Raw genomic sequence first — 17,875 nt, 5'->3', positions numbered from 1 at the left:
CAATATCTTGCAAAAACGACATCATTACACATAGCAACAAGGAGAGTTAGGTTTTGGGTCAAAACTAAGGGAACTTTGATATTGATCATTGCAAAACTTGTTCAAAATTTCATATAGGTTAGCTTATTTTCGTGAAGGAAAACACCTCATAATGCCTCTATAATATCCTTGTATATGTTTCTGTTTGACAGGGGTAGTGGGAGTGTTTGCATCCCCAAAATTTTTGTTTTGCTTTTGGAGTGCTTGAAGGAAAACACCTCATAATGCCTCTATAATATCCTTGTATATGTTTCTGTTTGACAGGGGTAGTGGGAGTGTTTGCATCCCCAAAATTTTTGGTTTGCTTTTGGAGTGCTCCAGAAAAATGAGTTTTTGTTTTGAAATAGGAAAGAAAGGGATTCGCCCGTCGGTATGAGGGTCGACCGTTCCCGGCGCCTTTACCAAGGGTAATCAACCCAAGGGATATGTTTATTATTGATGCATTTCGTTTTAACTTGAATATCTCTTTGATTTTATATGCGGTGTAGAAAAATATTGAAAGTTTGATGTTTCAAACTTTTGAAAAGGTTCTTGAAGAGTTGCTTGAGAATGTGAAACATTTTAATGAAAACTAGAGTTGGGAAATCTTTTAAATATCATTTGAAAAGCTTGGGGAATCATTTTGAAGTAATTTTAGTGTTCTCTTAAGACTTTAAATAGGCTTGAGATTTTGCTCTAATTCGGTTACCACCTAGTTAGAGCTCCATCTCATCTTGCTTAAATTCTTTTAGAGATGTGTTTGTGCTCATTTGTGATATTGAGTGAGTGAAAATGAATGGATGCATTGATCTTATATGATTGTAAGAGAAAATCATTCATTCATACCATAACATTCATCTAGATGCATTTCTACCATAACATACATGTAAGATTTTTGTTTTTGTAAATATCATATATATGAAGAAAAAGTTTTTGAAAATGAATTGTGATTGTAGACCATCAAACATGAATCCAATATTGGGTGGTTTGTGGTCTTGATGAAGTCGGCAAATGAAAAATTAAAATCTTAAATGGTAAGATATTGAAAGAATAGAAAAGATAAAGGACTACATCCCAAAAGAGGGATATAGGAAAAGAAAAAGATCTTCAAAATCATAAAGTCACATGTTTTGAAAAAGAAAGATATGTATTTGTATACATATATGAAAGCTTATGAAAATGATATTTATATCAAGTAGAGAAGAGAAGATCATTTTAAAAAGAAGAAGAGAAATTTTAAAATGGAATACACGTACATATGTATATATTTATATATATGTATACGAGAGTTTATAAAAGTATGTTAAATCATAGAAAGAGAAACAACAAAGAAAGATATTCATGTGCATGTATACGTATATGACGTGTATATACGCATACGTTTTCATGAATATGAAAATAAAGGAATGATTTGAAAATGGCCGATTTCAAATTTTGATATAGGCCGGAAGGGAGCTTGGACTCATGCAAGAGCCTAAGGTAAGTATCCAAGGCTGCATTAGAGAGATTTCTTTTGAAAATGTTTTGGAAAATATGATTTATATAAAAACATAGAATGTTATGATTTAGTTTGCCACAAGGGATATATTTCTTCCACCGTTGGGTATAGAAGAAAACAAATCATACAATAAGATACTCATTAGGGTTTCTAATGGGATGATTAAAAGGAAACTAACGCGAAATGCCATGCAAATGCATATTAACATGTACATATTTGTGAGGGTTTCTCCAGGTTGGACAAGTCCCAACCTCAAAAATCAATATGAAGATAAAGAATCCCCAAACCACACTCTCATTTCCACCATACATTTACATATAAATGAAAAACCAAACAACTATACATGGATAATATATAGACAATATTCAAGGAAGGAAAGAGAGAGAGAGAGAGAGATAGAGAGAGAGAGATGGAAAAAGAAAGATTCAACTAGGAGGGAGGGCATGAAGTAACTATGAAATGAAAGATCATCTCATCTTTTCATGCTCCCGGTGCACTTGAGTATAGCCACTTCTCTAAAAAAAAGAGATTGAGTGCTATCTCCTTTGGCCATGGGGAGAGGAAGATGAGAAGAAAATGAGGAAACAAAAGAAGTCTATATTCAAGAAAGGAAAGAGCAACAACAAGAAGATTATATTTGAGAAAATGAATAACATGATTTAATTATAGAATGAAAGATTATCTTATCTTCTCATGCTCCTGGTGCTCTCGAGTATAGCCTCTTGACTATAAAATAGAGAGTGAGAGCTATCTCATATGACCATGGGAAGATGAAGAAGTGAAGAAAAAAAATAAAGAATAGAGTGTACATACCTCTAAATGAGAAAGACTTAGAGAAAATGAACACCTTAGCTTAAAGATCCCCTTGAGTGAATCTCCAAGATGATGCCTCCAAGAGGGTTATGGCTTGCTCCAAGTTTGAGAGAAATGGAAAGAGAAGGAAGGAGAGATAGAGAGCTCAAGAGAAACTCTAAGTTTTCAAGTGAGAATACACTAGAGTTTCTCCCAAAGACCAATCTTACTCAAGAGGGGGAAGTGGGGGTATTTATAAAGGGTTTTGGAGCCATAACCCAAAATTTGAATTTTTTTTGTAAAAGACCAAAATCGCCCTTTAAAAGGAGGTTCTTTGTCAAAAAGAATGAACAAATGGGTCTTGTTTACCAAAAAAACCAAAATTACCCTCTAAAAGGAGGTTCTTCATAAAAAAAAGAGGGGCAAATGAGTCTTGTTTACCAAAAAGACCAAAATTACCTTGTAAAAGAAGGTTCTTTGTAAAAAAGAAGGGGTAAATGAGACTTTTTATCAAAAAGACCAAAATTACCTTCTAAAATGAGGTTCTTTGTAAAAAAAGAGGGGCGAATGGGTCTTGTTTACCAAAAAAGACTAAAATTACCCTATAAAAGGAGGTTCGTTGTAAAAAAGGAGGGGACAAATGGGTCTTGTTTACCAAAAAGACAAAAATCACCCTCTAAAAGGAGTCATTTTTGTTAAAAGGAATGGCAAATGGGTCTCAAATGCTTGATTTGGATTTGAACTTGGGTTTTTGGACCTAATTTGGATTTGAATTGTGGCTTTGGACCAATTTAGATCCAAAAATTGGGTTTTGTGTTTTTAATAAAAAAGAAGATTCTTTTTGAAAAAATTTGGGGTGATTATAGAGAGGCAAGGTAAATGTAACCAAATAGAAACCCAATGGTTGTCTTCTTTGAGTAGGCAATCTCCAAGCCTCCAACCAGAGCCAGCCAGCAAGGAGGTTGTCACCTAGCCTCCATTCACCTCACCAAGTTACACATTTCAGCTTTTCCTCGCTATCAACTCACATAAGGAAATAAACTGTGCCTAAAAATGAGAATCTAAGTTTTTTTTTTAAAAAAAACCACTGTCCATAGCTTTTTCAGGCCATTCATTATGTAAGAATACTGCATGATTCTTCTATGCGAATCATGGATAAAACAACATATAACTATCTGATGATAAGGCTTGTCCAATCAAAGTCTCCTCTAGAACGATAATCCATGGTGTTCTCCCAATAAAACAGATTTCAGTCTGTAACCTTTTCTCATCAATGGACTGTGGTGGGGAGTCAATGACCATCTGGTCGCAAGAGCACTATGCGGGTGGGTTCCTTGGCAGCTAAGGTGAAAGGGGATTTTCCAATAAAGGTAATGAACACTTTGGATTCAACTCTCTCCTTGAAGATGCAGTTTTTACTCTCAAATGATGACACAAGGAAATATCAATAAATTAAGATAAGTGATAGAAAGGGACACATGATAATATAGAAAATGAACAACTATGGGGCATGTTGATAGCAAAGCACCAATTGTCATCTCGCACGAGTATAATTTAACTGCCCTTTCTCATGCCTTATCCTTCTAAGCTACTAAGGCAACAATTTTGAAATATGTTCTAAGTTCATAACAAAAGGAATGATACTAGGCAACAGTTTTTCAAACTCCTTTATGATGGTTTATCATGACATATGTCTTATAAACTTTTGACAAGCTTTCAGTTTTGCATGCATAGATGGCAAATGATGCATTGAAGGCACAATGTGAACAAGAATGATTCAAAATATATGGATCTACACTGGAATTTGTCATGAAAAGCACTCTAAGACTCAAGCTCTTTCAAATTATGATTTATAATTTGTTCCCCTTGCCATAGTCATTCACCTAAACAGCTTGCTATAATTGGTAGACATGAGAATGAGGAGGGCATGGCATGAAGAAGCTTTATCTTAAATTAGAAGAGTTCAAAGGAACTTTGAGGATAAGGGCCTGATACGCATCATGCGTGAAGATCATTTTTATACATCCATTATGTGTCAGCCTTTCATAAGTTCCTTTTGCTATGCCATCGATGTGTGTACTGTAATTGGAAATTCTATAAAAAAAGAAAGGAGCGGATGCTCATATACTACAAAGTTAGAAGCTACTTTGTCATGTCTTCAAATCAATTAAAATTACTAATATTTTACTTCAAAACCTGATTTAGAAAAGTAAAAAACAAATGAATGAAAGCCTAAGATAATAGGAAAAATATAAATGAAAGTTACCACCAATGTTAGGTAGGCTTGACTGTCCCCACAATTTATGCTGGTGTACCCAATGCTTGAATTGACATCATCTTGTGCTGGGGCAGGGAAAAAGAGGATAAAAGGAATGCATATCTGAAATGAAGCACCTTTTGCTTCCTGTCTTTGTCTGCTTTAGCACTGGCACGTGGTAGTGGCACGAGCTATTGCAGCAGGCCAGGGGGGAATAACCTGATGCTTTGCTAAGTGGTCTGCAGTTGCCTCTTGGTTGGGTAGCCTTCAAATAACCAAGAAGATCACATATTTGTATAGATAATATGGCACAACTTTGTGAGAGCTCCAAAAGTCCATGTCATCCTTTTTCACTTTTTTTGACACTCCACTTCTTCCTTTTCTTTGCATTATGATTGTTAACTTTATGTTTTGTCTCTTTTGCTGCAAATGTGATGAAGACATATTGTGGTTTTAGTTGGTTATTAAGGCACATAGCGTTGGTTCTATAGAAGTTTATATGGTGGAAGAGATTATAACATAGACCACGATTACATGTTCAGTTTTCCTCTAAAAGTCTTAGTACATTATGATATTATGCTTTAAAGGTTGTTTGACAATGAGAACAGTTTGCTGTTATTTCATAAATTAGGGCAAATTCATGAAACATAATGTTTCATGAACTGAACAATAACAAACCGTTACTGTTGCCAAAGGCCAGCGAAGAAACAAAAAAGGACCCTAGGCTCATCAACCATGTTGTTTTTCAAATGTGTGATTGAAAGAACTTTGAATCTGATCTGAAATTAGACCTAAACCAAAGGCATCATTAAGTGGGATACAGGCGGTACAGCAGTAGAAAAGTCTGCAAGTGGGGGACAGCACTGGGTCCCTCTCCCTGGGTGGTGGTGGAGCTTTCTGGACCAGAAGACGGTGAAGCTGTGTTTGCTTACTCCCCTTCCACCACGCCGCCGGGAAAAACCAAAAGTGGTACGTTAGCAAATTTGAAAATTCAAAAAAGATTGAAAACTTCCACGCCAAGGGATTGCCTTTCCCGGAAAAATCAAAACGACACCTTACGCGCCTTATTTCTCTTTCTCCTTCTCTTTCTAATCCGTTCGTTGAGTCGGGAAGATTATCTTTCTGACGGATTCCTGCAGCTTTTCTTCGGTGCCCCGACTTGTCTTCCCACCCGCCCTCTCTCTCTCTTCGCCACAGAAAGCGCATAGACCATCTCGGCCGTCACGTGTCAAGTCGCTCGAGCCAGGTAGCGTTCTTGGGCCCTTCGTCCACTCTTCTTGTTTCGGAGCTCTCCTTCCTGGAGCCATTCTTTCTTTCTTTTGCTACGTTCAGTTTGATTTCTTTTGCTATTGGACTTCATCTGTCGTTTCTTTTTTTCCTTTTCCTTTTTGTTATTCTTTATCCGTTGCGACTTTTGGTCGATTTCGACTTCCTTCGGGGTGGAAGGATTGTTCTGCGTGAGAAATGAGGAATCTCGGTTTCTACCTTGAATTCCAGAGTCCATGTGGACGTCTGATGGCCTAAAACTTTTTCCAGGCTAACGTTTTTCACGCGAGCGGCGGGTTAAAGATTATTTCTGTTTGTTATTGTAATCCGTTTGGGGATGCTGTGCAATCGAAGGGTTTGTTTTTGGTTAATTCATGTTACGACTTGCCTCGAGTCTGACCCAAAAAATAAAGACGAGAAATCAGAGTGTGTGAATATCATTGACTCACGATGGACTTCTTGAAATGTCTGAGAAACTTCGTAATTGAATTCGGTAACAGAAGTCGTGGTATTTGGTTGTGCATGTTTTTGGGGTTTCTCTTTTTGGTATGTTCTACTTTTGATGTTTCTTTTTATCTCCAAGGGAACTTGAGATGTTGGGTATGTGCCTGTTTGTTATCTTTACTGTTTTTCGGATATTAGAAACAGGGTTATGAGGTCACATGTTTGATTGCTATCGCTTTTTTCAACATGTGACATAATGCAAGAAGGGCGTCATTTACTAAAATTTTGATTACTTTGAAAATACTATGTTTTTTTATCACGATAAGAATTCGTTTACATGCGTGCGTCTTTAAGAGAAGGTATTTTTTTCAACTCGAGATTTTCTCGAGAATAAGAACACTTCTGCACGTCTTGTTGTCTAGATCCTTCATATCCATGCAAATGATGTCGATAAGAAAGTTGAATGATCTATACATCTTATGATCATTTTAGGCCTTGCTCATGTTCCCCTGTCCTCCTCAGTTGGTTGGAGATGCTATGCGGTAGCATAGAAGAACATATATCAAAGAACACGAAGAGTTTAACGTGGAGATATTTCTTTACCCACGGAAAGGCCTTTATGGACCTTGAATCCATAGTATAAAATATAAATAACATCCTTATTTAATCGAGGAGGAAGCTAAATCTACTCCTTCATTTTAGGAGTAGATAATTACAACTTTTTTTTCTGTAACAGCTCCATCATTACATCTAATAGTGCCTTCACTTTCCATAACAGCTTCATCATCATTGTCTCCATTGATAATCTTAGCTACGTTAATGCCTTCATATATTAAGATCATTCTCATCCTCAATGTCATCACATCATCATTCTCATTCAGTAGTGATAGCCTTACAGAATTTGATAAAGAAGGACCTGAGGGCCTGCCATAAAAAATGAAAGATACTCCAGATTGTTTCAAGGAATTTTTTTCTCTAGTAAATTTGATGTTTGCTTTCTCTTTTGCAAGGATTAAAGTTTTCAATTTCTCTAAGCTAGGGGCATATAACCAGCTAAATTGCTCTTAGCCAAACTGTAACTACATTTTCCCAACAAGGACCTCTGGCACATTGAAAGAAAGTAAACGTGCAAAAGGGAACCTGTCAATCCTTCTTCCATCTTTGCTGTCCCCATACTTTTGAATGCTCATTTTATTGTTTTATTTGCAATTCATCTTTTTTTTTTCGTAGTACCTCTACTTTCTCAGGAAATATTAAAAAAAAAAAGATAGTTCAATTGATTTTACAGAACGGTTTTTCAAATCAGCAGCCCCTTGTTCTTTTTTCAAATCAACATGTCTTTATCAACTGCTTTGCATCCCCTAATTCCATAGCCATGTATTTGCAAGAGATGTTATATAAGACGTGCAGGAACCAGTAAACTATCAATGACATAAATTGCAAAGGAAAACAAACTGTTGACATCATTATTAGCTTTTTCTCCTTATGTGACATACTCCAAAGTGGCTGAGAAGAACCTATTTCAGTTGCAGCAATAGTATTGACATTGCCACTGGAGCTTGCTATTATGCTATATGAGAGCTTGCAACTGCCTTCCATTGATCAGCCATTATATTTGAAAAGTGAAAAGTAAAAACTTACAATTGCATGGAAGGCTCAAAGAAGCTACATAAAGAAAGAAATAATAAAGAAAGTACATAAAAAATGAAACAAAATTACTAAAATATTGCAGTTCTCCTATAGTTGCATATATAAAAGGAGAAGACAACGAAGTTGATATAAGTTATGAGAAACCTTACATACTGAATATAATAAAACCAAAAAAATTAATGAAATATCTTGATATAGGTTCAAAGGAATGAAATTTCTAGGAAAAGTAAGAAACAGACGAAGTTTCATAAAACAAGTTAGGTAGTAAAACTGCACTACCAGTCACATATGCTAAACCTTGCTATAGCTTATTCAGAGAAATTTTAAAGGTCCAGTGAGAAATACAAGAAGATTTCAATATTTAGAAGCAAGAACATGAAGGTAGCATGGCGGCAAAAATATACACATATTACATATATATTGCGATATCCAGAAACAAACAAAAGGTCCAAAACAGATCAGTTACTGGCATTGACATGCGTCCAATTTATTTAGCATGTAAATGAAGCTGAAAAGACATATTAAAGAGAATACACAAAAAAAAAAAAGAAACACATTAAAGGCTGCAGAAATCAAACTTTTTTGTATCATAAAAAAAGAATTAGCAGACAGTAAGAACGTTAGAAAATTCACAATCAGAGACTTAGACTGATAAGTTCATATGAAAAGTAAATTAAGAATGTGTACCATAGCATTACATTTCTGAGCAAAACTTGATCATGCATGCATATCATATAATTAAATTGATAACACAATCATACCATTGCATGCCAAAAAAAAAAATTTATATAGGCTGAGAACAGAGGGAGACAGCAAAGAGCAGGATGGACGGATAGAGTAATGGAGTATCTGTTGCTGAAGGGCAGAAAAGAACCACTGGAGATAGGAGGGTTTTCAGGAGAAAAGAAAATATATGCTGTTGAAGGAAACAGGTTCTTTGGAGATGCAGACACCTCTCGGATGTACAGGAGTCTGAAAATGGTTGGATACAGCCTCTGATATGCTGAAAATCCTTCTCTAGGCCTTGTGCTGACCTGCATCCATGTCTGCGCCCATGTTCAGGCCTGTTGACATGGGTGCGTCAACCTTTCAGAAGTGTCCATGTCACATAGTTGAAAGCATTTGGCATGAGTTTTGCATAATGTTCTCTTCTCTACTAAATTTTGTGGCTCTTGTTTCTATGTTGTTTGTAAATTACATATATGATTTGAAGAAAGGGATATTTTATCAAAAAGTCATTGTGAAATATGTGACGATTAGGTCTTAGATTTGCATTTACTGATTCAAACTTAAAATGTTTTAAAGCAGATTGATTTGCAGCTCTGGAGAAAGGGGATGGACCTAGAAGACAAAAATCTCCACAAACCTCTTCTACCTTCTTCTGACACTGTGGTAGTTCCCTTGCCTGAGGCATCACCAAAGAAAAGTGGTATTATAAAAAATGCCGTGTTTAAAATTCGAGGCATTGAATGTGCCACTTGTGCTTCATCCATTGAGTCTTCAGTGAGAAATCTTCCAGGTATTATTAATGTTGCAGTGTCGATCCTTCAAGGCCAGGTTCTTGTCAGATACACACCTGAGATTATTAATGTGAGTCAGTTTTGTTAGCTTTAATTTCACTAATGATTACATTTTCTTGCTTCTCCATTAAGATTGAAGCCATGAATTGTTAGACTTCATGGGATGCACTCCAAGTAATGACAACTTTTTAATATCTAACAGGTCAAAGAAATAAAAGAAGCTATAGAAGATTCAGGATTCCAGGTGGAGATGTTGGATTTACAAGATATAGCAGTATGTCGACTCAGAATCATAGGGATGGCTTGTACCAGCTGCTCTGAGTCTATAGAGCGATCCCTTATGATGGTTGATGGAGTAAAAAAAGCTGTTGTTGGCCTAGCTATTGAGGAAGCAAGAATCCATTTTGATCCCAGTGTGACCAATCCTGAACAGCTAATGCAAGCTGTTGACTCCGCAGGTTTTGAAGCGGATATCATAAGCTCTGGGGATGAGATGAACAAAGTGCATCTTAAAATTGAAGGACTCAGTTCTGAGACAGAAGGCAGATATATTCAGGCTGCACTTGAGTCGACATCGGGCGTAAGCCATGTGGAATTGGACTTGCCAGGAAGCAGAGTCACCATTATATATGATCCGGATCTGACTGGCCCTAGGTCACTAATTGAGTGCATTCAAGGAGCTGGCCACGGATCACACTTCTATAAAGCAAGCTTGTGTGCTCCTCCAAGACACAGAGAAAATGCACGTCTGGATGAGACACGAATTTACAGGAACCAGTTTCTTTGGAGCTGGATGTTTTCTATTCCAGTTGTTATGTTCTCCATGGTTTTTCCAATGCTTCATCCTTTTGGAGACTGGTTGAACTCCAGGATTTATAACATGCTTACCCTTGGAATGGTACTGAGGTGGATCCTCTGTACCCCAGTTCAGTTCATTATTGGTAGACGGTACTCTTGCTCTCTCTCTCTCTTTCTCTCTCTTTCTCTCTCATGCAGTTACTGGGTTTGACTTTCAAGTTTCTGTTGGTATTACCTGCCATGCTTTTAATGAAGGATGAAGTTTACTTTTTCTGATTTCTATTTTCTTGGTAAAAAGGACTTTAATGATCCTCGCAATAAATAGTATCTCCTGCTCACAGTATGTTTATCTTTTCGTCAGATGGGTGTAGTTTCCTTCAGAGACTGCTTCTTCTCCATATAGAATCATGAACTGCTACGACGTCTAGGTTGACTGAGTTTTCACTTTTTCAAACTTTTATTTGAATGCGTTCACTTTGTTGGCATCATCCTGTTTTGAGGGAAATAGCACTTTGCTAAACTCTATATACTTAGTGTAATGTATGGTTATATTTTTGTTGGAACCCCATCAATTAAATATATAGTTTATCTTGATATAAACAATGGTGAACTATTGATACTTTTGGAAATTGGAGAAAGAAGATTTGCATTACGTCAGTTACTTTCTTTCTGAGATGGTGCCCACATGTTGCTATGACTGTATAATTCTAGTTTGCTGTTCCATATATATAAAAGTATAGGACCTCTTTAACATGACTAGGTATTCTGCTCAATGGTTCTCAATGTTCCATATTTTCACCGATTTTGTTTGAGATCCTTATTTTTTTATCATGCCTGTAAATGTGGAGTAGTTTTGAAACACATTATGGTACGTAATCTTGCAAATGATATATTATTTGCACCCAATCAGGTCAATTTCTGTCCGTAGCTGCTATTCTTTTGTCTTATGTTGTCCTGTTATCCTTTTAGGTTTTATATTGGATCCTATCATGCACTGAAACGTGGCTCTGCAAATATGGATGTGCTGGTAGCGTTGGGCACAAATGCTGCATACTTTTATTCTGTCTATACAGTCATGAAAGCTGCTACTTCTGATGCATTTCAAGGGCAGGATTTCTTTGAGACAAGTGTCATGTTAATATCATTTATTCTTTTGGGTAAATATTTGGAGGTTGTGGCAAAAGGGAAGACATCAGATGCTCTAGCCAAGCTTGTGGGTCTTGCTCCTGACACTGCCTTTCTGCTAGACTTGGATTCAGTTGGGAGTGTGATATCTGAAATGGAGATTAGTACCCAGCTGATACAGAGAAATGATGTAATTAAGATCCTTCCTGGTGCAAAAGTTCCTGTTGATGGTGTTGTAATAAGGGGCCAGAGCCATGTGAATGAGAGCATGATTACAGGGGAAGCAACTCCTGTTGCTAAGAGGCCTGGAGATAAGGTCGTTTATTACGTTGCTCCGCCCTAGCTGATTTTTTATCATTTTTTTTTCCTTGTGCTAACAGGAACGGAGAGTTTTGTGAACAGGTTATTGGGGGAACAATGAATGAGAACGGGTGTTTACTGGTTAAAGCTACTCATGTTGGATCTGAGACTGCATTGTCCAAGATTGTTCAGCTTGTAGAGGCAGCTCAGATGGCTAGAGCACCAGTTCAAAAGTTGGCAGACCGTATCTCCAGGTTCTTTGTTCCCATGGTAAGAATCAAGGATGTTCCCAAGTCTTGTGCTAAAGTTAAGAAAGTGGAGAATATATAGGCAGTCTTCCATTTGCTTGGCTACAGTTGATTTAAGTAGAATTCTTTACTCGTGGATGGAAAGTAAGCCATATTTGATTTACATCATTTCAGAAAAAGTGCAAAGTTCTTGCTTTGTCGTTATAACTGGTGATACAACAGCAAGAGATGGCATTGTGAATAACATGACCGACAGTCATTTTCCACTGATAACCGTGGTTTTTTTTAGACTATAACATAAGCATGACTAAGATCTGTTTTTCCTTTCTCGATTTCCCTTTTCCAGGTTGTAGTGGCAGCACTAATTACTTGGCTTGGATGGTTCATACCTGGTGAAGCTGGGGTTTACCCAAAGAGATGGATTCCAAAGGCAATGGATACGTTTGAGTTAGCATTACAATTTGGAATTTCTGTACTGGTTGTTGCTTGCCCATGTGCTCTTGGGCTTGCAACTCCAACTGCTGTTATGGTTGCCACTGGGAAAGGAGCTTCTCAGGGTGTTTTAATCAAAGGTGGAAATGCACTTGAAAATGCACATAAGGCAAGTAATTCAGAGCTACTTAAAATCTCAAATTGTTTCTTGAAAAAGAACTTGAGGATTGCATGTTTAGTGACCAATGCCAATTATGAGAGCACCTAGGCAAGAGAACAATGAAAGAGAGAAGTGTGCTTGTTGGAAAAAATGAATTACCTACATTCTTACTGTTTGAATTTCAGGTGAAGGCTGTCGTGTTTGATAAAACTGGAACACTTACTGTTGGGAAGCCATTTGTCGTTAGCACAATGCGGTTCTCTAATGTACCGGTCCAGGAACTTTGTGACATGGCTGCAGCTGCTGAGGTAATAATTCTTCATGCAAGTCAAGATACAGTTTAAATTGCAAAATAATGCTTTAAATAATTATCCTTTGTAGTTATACATGGATTAGGGAAGGTGACTTTGTTCCTAAATATCTCAGGAGAATATGTAAGATTTATCAATAGGGAGAAACCTGGTCTGAGGACTCAAATGACGAAAGTTGAAGCACTTCACTCTTGTAGGCAGGCTATGTGTCCTTGCATGGCTTTAATTATGTATTCTTTATAATTTTTTGAAGACTGGAGCTTCTGAAGCTTCTAGGCATGAATTAGCCTTTCGGCAGATGCTCATCTAGGAAATGCCTTGAACTCAAATACCATTCTGACCTTATAGTGAGTCTTCAGGCTGGTCCAGTGACGGTACTACATGTTTAAGCTAAGGTAATCCCGTTTTTCCTTTGAAAAATTTGTACTTCAGCCTTACAACCTTACTTTTGATCTTCATTGGACTCATGAAACTGGGACGAATTTCTTTCCTGAACTTTAAAATATGCTTATCACCTTGCCGAATAAACTTTTATAAATCAGCAGAAATTTCTGTAGCACAAAGAACTAAACTCCATTAACCTGGTCTGGTCTTTATGTCTAATCATTTTAAATTATTTAAATATATATTGGGCCATGAGTTAGCTAGTGTAGCTAGTTTATAGGCTTTCAGCTGTTTGTTTTTTTTGCTACTGCAGATTCTATTTGCTGTTGGATTGAATTTGCTATTTAAGTTCTTTTCAATACAGAAGCATATCGTGGTACATCTATGACTGGATGTTGCACGTGCAGGCATACAGTGAACATCCTCTTGCAAAGGCAGTGGTGGAGCATGCCAAGAACCTAAGGCACCAGTATGGTTCAACAATTGCTCCATCACTTGACACAAAAGACTTTCAGGCCCATCCTGGCACTGGAGTAAGTGTTACCATTGGCAATAGGAAGGTTCTGGTCGGAAACAAAAGGCTAATGCTTGATGCCAATATTGAATTGTCTCATGAAGTTGAATATTATATTACTGGTGCTGAGCAACTTGCACGAACATGCATACTAGTTGCCATAGAAGGAAAAGTCGTTGGAGCTTTTGCAGTTACTGATCCTGTAAAACCAGAAGCTGAGCGGGTTGTCTCATTTCTCCGTTCTATGCATATATCTAGCATCATGGTAACTGGAGATAACTGGGCTACAGCTGCAGCAGTTGCTAAGGAGGTTGGCATACACAGTGTTTTTGCTGAGACAGATCCCTTAGGCAAAGCTGAAAAAATTAAGGAGCTTCAGGTTACCAACTTTCTGTTTCACATTTCCATCAATGATTGGTTTCTCATGCATGTGCATCATCTTGACAGGTGCAGGCTGATATACTGATGGTAGTTTCTGGAAAAAATATGGACTCAATAGATACTAGTAATTCGGGCAGCTTAAATGTGTGAGAAGCTTAGTCCCTTTCTTTGGTTTGGTGAAGTTGGCAAACACTATATTGGTAGGCATGGTCGGATAGCATTCATGGGATTACTTCATGGGATTACTGCGAGTGCATGCAAAGTCCAAACCTATGTCACATGGGTGTGGGGTGCAGTGCGGGTGTAGCACATCTCAGAGGGGTTGCGGCGAGAGAGTACGTTTACATTTTTTGCTGAAAATTAAATTTTATTTAAAGGTCATTTTAGTTTATTTTTAAAAATTTACATTCAATAAAATAAAGTTCTTTTAAAATTTTGGCTGTCTGGTCATCCTTTGTAAAGGAGGACAAACTAGTCATCCTTTAAAAAGGACGACAGACTCTTGTCCTTTAGAAAGGGCGACAGACTGGTCGTCGACAATCAGGTGGTGTTGTCCTTTTTGAACGACGAGAGAGAGAAAAAACAGGTGGGTGCAGTCAGCAGCATCGGACGTGCGTTGACTGTGCCCGGGTGTGTTTTAGAGCCACACCTGCATCCGCACCCACACTCATGTTGCATCGATGCTGATGTGGCACCTTAAATGAAGAGTCCATGTGACCTAGATCGAAACCCTCATATAGGATTTGAAACACTCATATGGTCTAGCCCTTGACTGCTTGCTTTATTTTGATCTGTGCTTTAAACCTGGGATTATTTGGATTTTGTGTCACTAAGCTGTTTTCCATGCTATGAAGTTCCCACTAGTATTTTCTGTAATTGTTTCTTAAAAATGATTGTGTTCCTTGATCTGAGAAATGATTGCTCTATGGATCTCATATCCCAATCTTTCGATGTACGTATTTGAGCACTGATGTTATGTTTTGCTGAAACATTGTTTGGTAAACCGTTTTGTCTGCTTTAAAATTTAGGTGGTGCTTGCAAGTGTTCATGGAAACATTTATGTTCTTGCTAGTTAGTTTAGTTGTTAAATATGTATTGGTGATCTTTCTCACATTTTTGTGCCTGATGTGAACCTTGGAATTGACAATTCTGTTCTTCTTAACAGAGTGATTTTATTAACGTGTAAGCTTATAAGACTCTCCTGTATTTTTGAGGATTTAGAATATATGTACTTCAAGGGTTTCAATAATGCGTGAAGAAATCCTGCTTTGCTTCTGTATGCCATGAAACAATTTTGTTCTACTTCTTCCACGGTTATTTTTGTCTTCTAGGAGCTCCAGCAAAGTTATTTAAATCCTTGAAGTATGAACTGCTTAATTTCTATATCATTTTCAGATGAAAGGGGTGACAGTAGCAATGGTTGGTGATGGTATAAACGACTCACCTGCTCTGGCCGCTGCTGATGTTGGTATGGCAATTGGTGCTGGGACTGATGTTGCTATAGAAGCAGCTGACATTGTTTTGATAAAGAGCAATCTTGAAGATGTTGTCACTGCAATTGATCTATCAAGAAAAACGTTATCAAGAATCCGGCTGAACTATGTGTGGGCTCTGGGTTACAATGTTCTGGGATTGCCAATAGCTGCTGGAATTCTTTTTCCATTCACTGGAATCAGGCTACCACCTTGGCTTGCTGGTGCTTGCATGGCTGCTTCATCGCTTAGTGTAGTTTGCTCTTCTCTACTCCTTCAATCTTATAGGAAGCCTTTACACGTCCAAGACAATCAGGACGATGTACATTATTCAAATTCTGTATGAAATGTAACAGATTCTTAATTGTGAAACTGCTTCGGCACCATCAACATGACCTGGTAATGACTTCAAGTTGTCGCTTCAAATAAGTGATGGTGGAAAGGAACATCCCATGTTTACCCCTTCTTTGATTGCCTATTTATTCGCCATTCAGTTTTTTTTCCTTTTAGAATGCCAATTATTTGGCAACTGCCCTGTTGTGCATGAATGGAAATGATTGATTTTTAGTGATAGAATTCAATATCGCATTCACAATTGTTAATCTGTGCGCAAGTTTATCTTATAACTGCATCTGTGAAAACCACGAAGTTGAATTGGTAGACTCAATGATATCAATATCCGTATGTGACGTTGTTGGTTTTAGGTCAGCATCCGACCATGAGGGGCAGGATCTGAATGACATTAAAATGATCGAGGCGGAGTTCCCGTCCTCATATGAGCATGAACCTGTAAGTAGGGGTTGATTCGGCTGGAAGGATGGTTTAGAAAAAGATCTCCAAGGCATTCAGATTTAGAAAAAGAGAAGTAATACCTGCACGGTGTTTCTCATAGCAAATAGAACCGCGGTTGTAAAGCTCTCTCCATTGTGAAGTCCTCGTCCCGGTTGAGCTGCAGGAACTGTGTGACCATCTTCTGCTGCAACTGGAAGTCGGGGTTATGTTCGTCTTCTATTGAAAACAGAGGTAAAGGTCCTACAACCTGCTAACGATTATTTAGTTTAAGATGCATGGATAATATATGAGCTCGGAAAGAGATCCTCAACAGAAATTTGTAAGAATTTGTCGAACGATGTGGAAACACTTGACTGTCTGCCTATGTGAATCTTGCGGAGTTGACTTATTTTAAATGATAAGAAAGTAAGAAAATTGAGATTATCTGAATGGCTCTTTCAAGGTCTGGCATGGGTGCCAATACAAGCTGATATTCGAAAAGAAAAAAAGTACGAATCATCTCATATTATTCCTTGTTTTTTTACCAACTGTTAAGTGTTAATTTGGAAAAAATTAAGGATTAAAAACCAAGGAGATCAGTCCTTTTCATATATATATATATATATAAACTGAATCATATATTTAAATATGACAGGTGATCTCAACAATCCTCTCTCTCTCTCTCCTATGCCTTTCCTTTTTCATCCACGAGCACTGGCAGCTGCCGGTGCCTTTCCTCACGCCGGCTGCCTCCCCCTCTTCCCTAAATCTGCCAGAGGAGCACCGGCGGAAGCAGCGGCTCCTTCCTCTCTCCCACCTGTGTTAAACGATGGATGCCGTCAAAGTTTCTAAAATTTGATTACCATTGAATTATTTTTAAAATGTTTTATATAAAACAAGTTGAACTTTTTAAAATTTACATGTAAATTTTTTTTTTTTTTTTTAAATTGAAGTAAACCATAACCCATTCTAACCGTACTCTACTACTCTGGCTTCGCCCTTAGGTGGGTCCACCCGCATCGAGGGATGCTAACCGGCAACATCCTTGTTTTAACACAGGTGCGAAGCTCTCCCTCGCCTTTCCCTGTTCGCCACCCATCTTCACTCTGGTGATGCCGTACCGATCTCTGACGACCTGCACCGCAGCCTCTCTCTTTCCCTCTCCAGGTCTCGCTCATCGTGATCTGCGGTGTTCGTCGCCCATCTTCACGGTGAAGGCTTCACACCCCGTCGACAACCTCTGACGCCCTGCACCTTGGCTTCACCCCTTCCCCACCACCGCCCGCGACTTTACAATGAGCTGATCTCAGCCGTTCGATGGACAGGATTGAATGGTTGAAGTCAGCTGTCCAGAGCACGGTTTAGTTTATATATCTATATATATATATATATATATATTTTCAGGCCATACATTATTATATGTTGCCGACTGACGCACGCTTTGTCTACCGAAACAACCCCGTTCCTTAATAATTTTTATCACAAATCATTAGACAAATGTGCCCTATAAACTTAAAATAATAGCGCTCATTAG

At 37.8% G+C, this 17,875-nt stretch overlaps 1 protein-coding gene across 2 annotated transcripts; it reads left to right on the top strand.

Moving 5' to 3' along the window:
* The first annotated feature begins 5,497 nt into the window (after positions 1 to 5,497).
* Positions 5,498 to 16,029, top strand: LOC116258976 (copper-transporting ATPase HMA4-like). Of its 2 annotated transcripts, none has more exons than XM_031636547.2 (9): positions 5,498 to 5,811; positions 9,231 to 9,515; positions 9,648 to 10,393; positions 11,213 to 11,684; positions 11,771 to 11,938; positions 12,263 to 12,517; positions 12,694 to 12,816; positions 13,611 to 14,096; positions 15,494 to 16,029. In XM_031636547.2, exons 2-9 carry the CDS (start codon positions 9,261 to 9,263, stop codon positions 15,914 to 15,916), a joined length of 2,928 nt encoding a protein of 975 aa, XP_031492407.1. In that variant the 5' UTR covers positions 5,498 to 5,811; positions 9,231 to 9,260; the 3' UTR covers positions 15,917 to 16,029. The 2 variants fall into 2 exon arrangements, with proteins under 2 accessions (XP_031492407.1, XP_031492398.1); XM_031636538.2 differs by having other exon boundaries at positions 5,499 to 5,811; positions 9,234 to 9,515.
* Positions 16,030 to 17,875: the final 1,846 nt, after the last annotated feature.

This window comes from Nymphaea colorata, chromosome 1 (genome assembly GCF_008831285.2).
Source record: "Nymphaea colorata isolate Beijing-Zhang1983 chromosome 1, ASM883128v2, whole genome shotgun sequence".
NCBI lineage: Eukaryota > Viridiplantae > Streptophyta > Magnoliopsida > Nymphaeales > Nymphaeaceae > Nymphaea > Nymphaea colorata.
The sequence above is the reverse complement of the archived record's forward strand: the minus strand, read 5'-3'. Positions and strand labels throughout refer to the sequence as shown.

Excerpts from the sequence above, each read along its gene's own strand:
- LOC116258976 (XM_031636547.2), top strand. The coding sequence starts at position 9,261 with ATGGACCTAGAAGACAAAAATCTCCACAAACCTCTTCTACCTTCTTCT. Across the intron at positions 12,518-12,693 it reads CACTTGAAAATGCACATAAG|GTGAAGGCTGTCGTGTTTGA; the intron begins GCAAGTAATTCA and ends TTTGAATTTCAG. Across the intron at positions 14,097-15,493 it reads AAAAAATTAAGGAGCTTCAG|ATGAAAGGGGTGACAGTAGC; the intron begins GTTACCAACTTT and ends TATCATTTTCAG.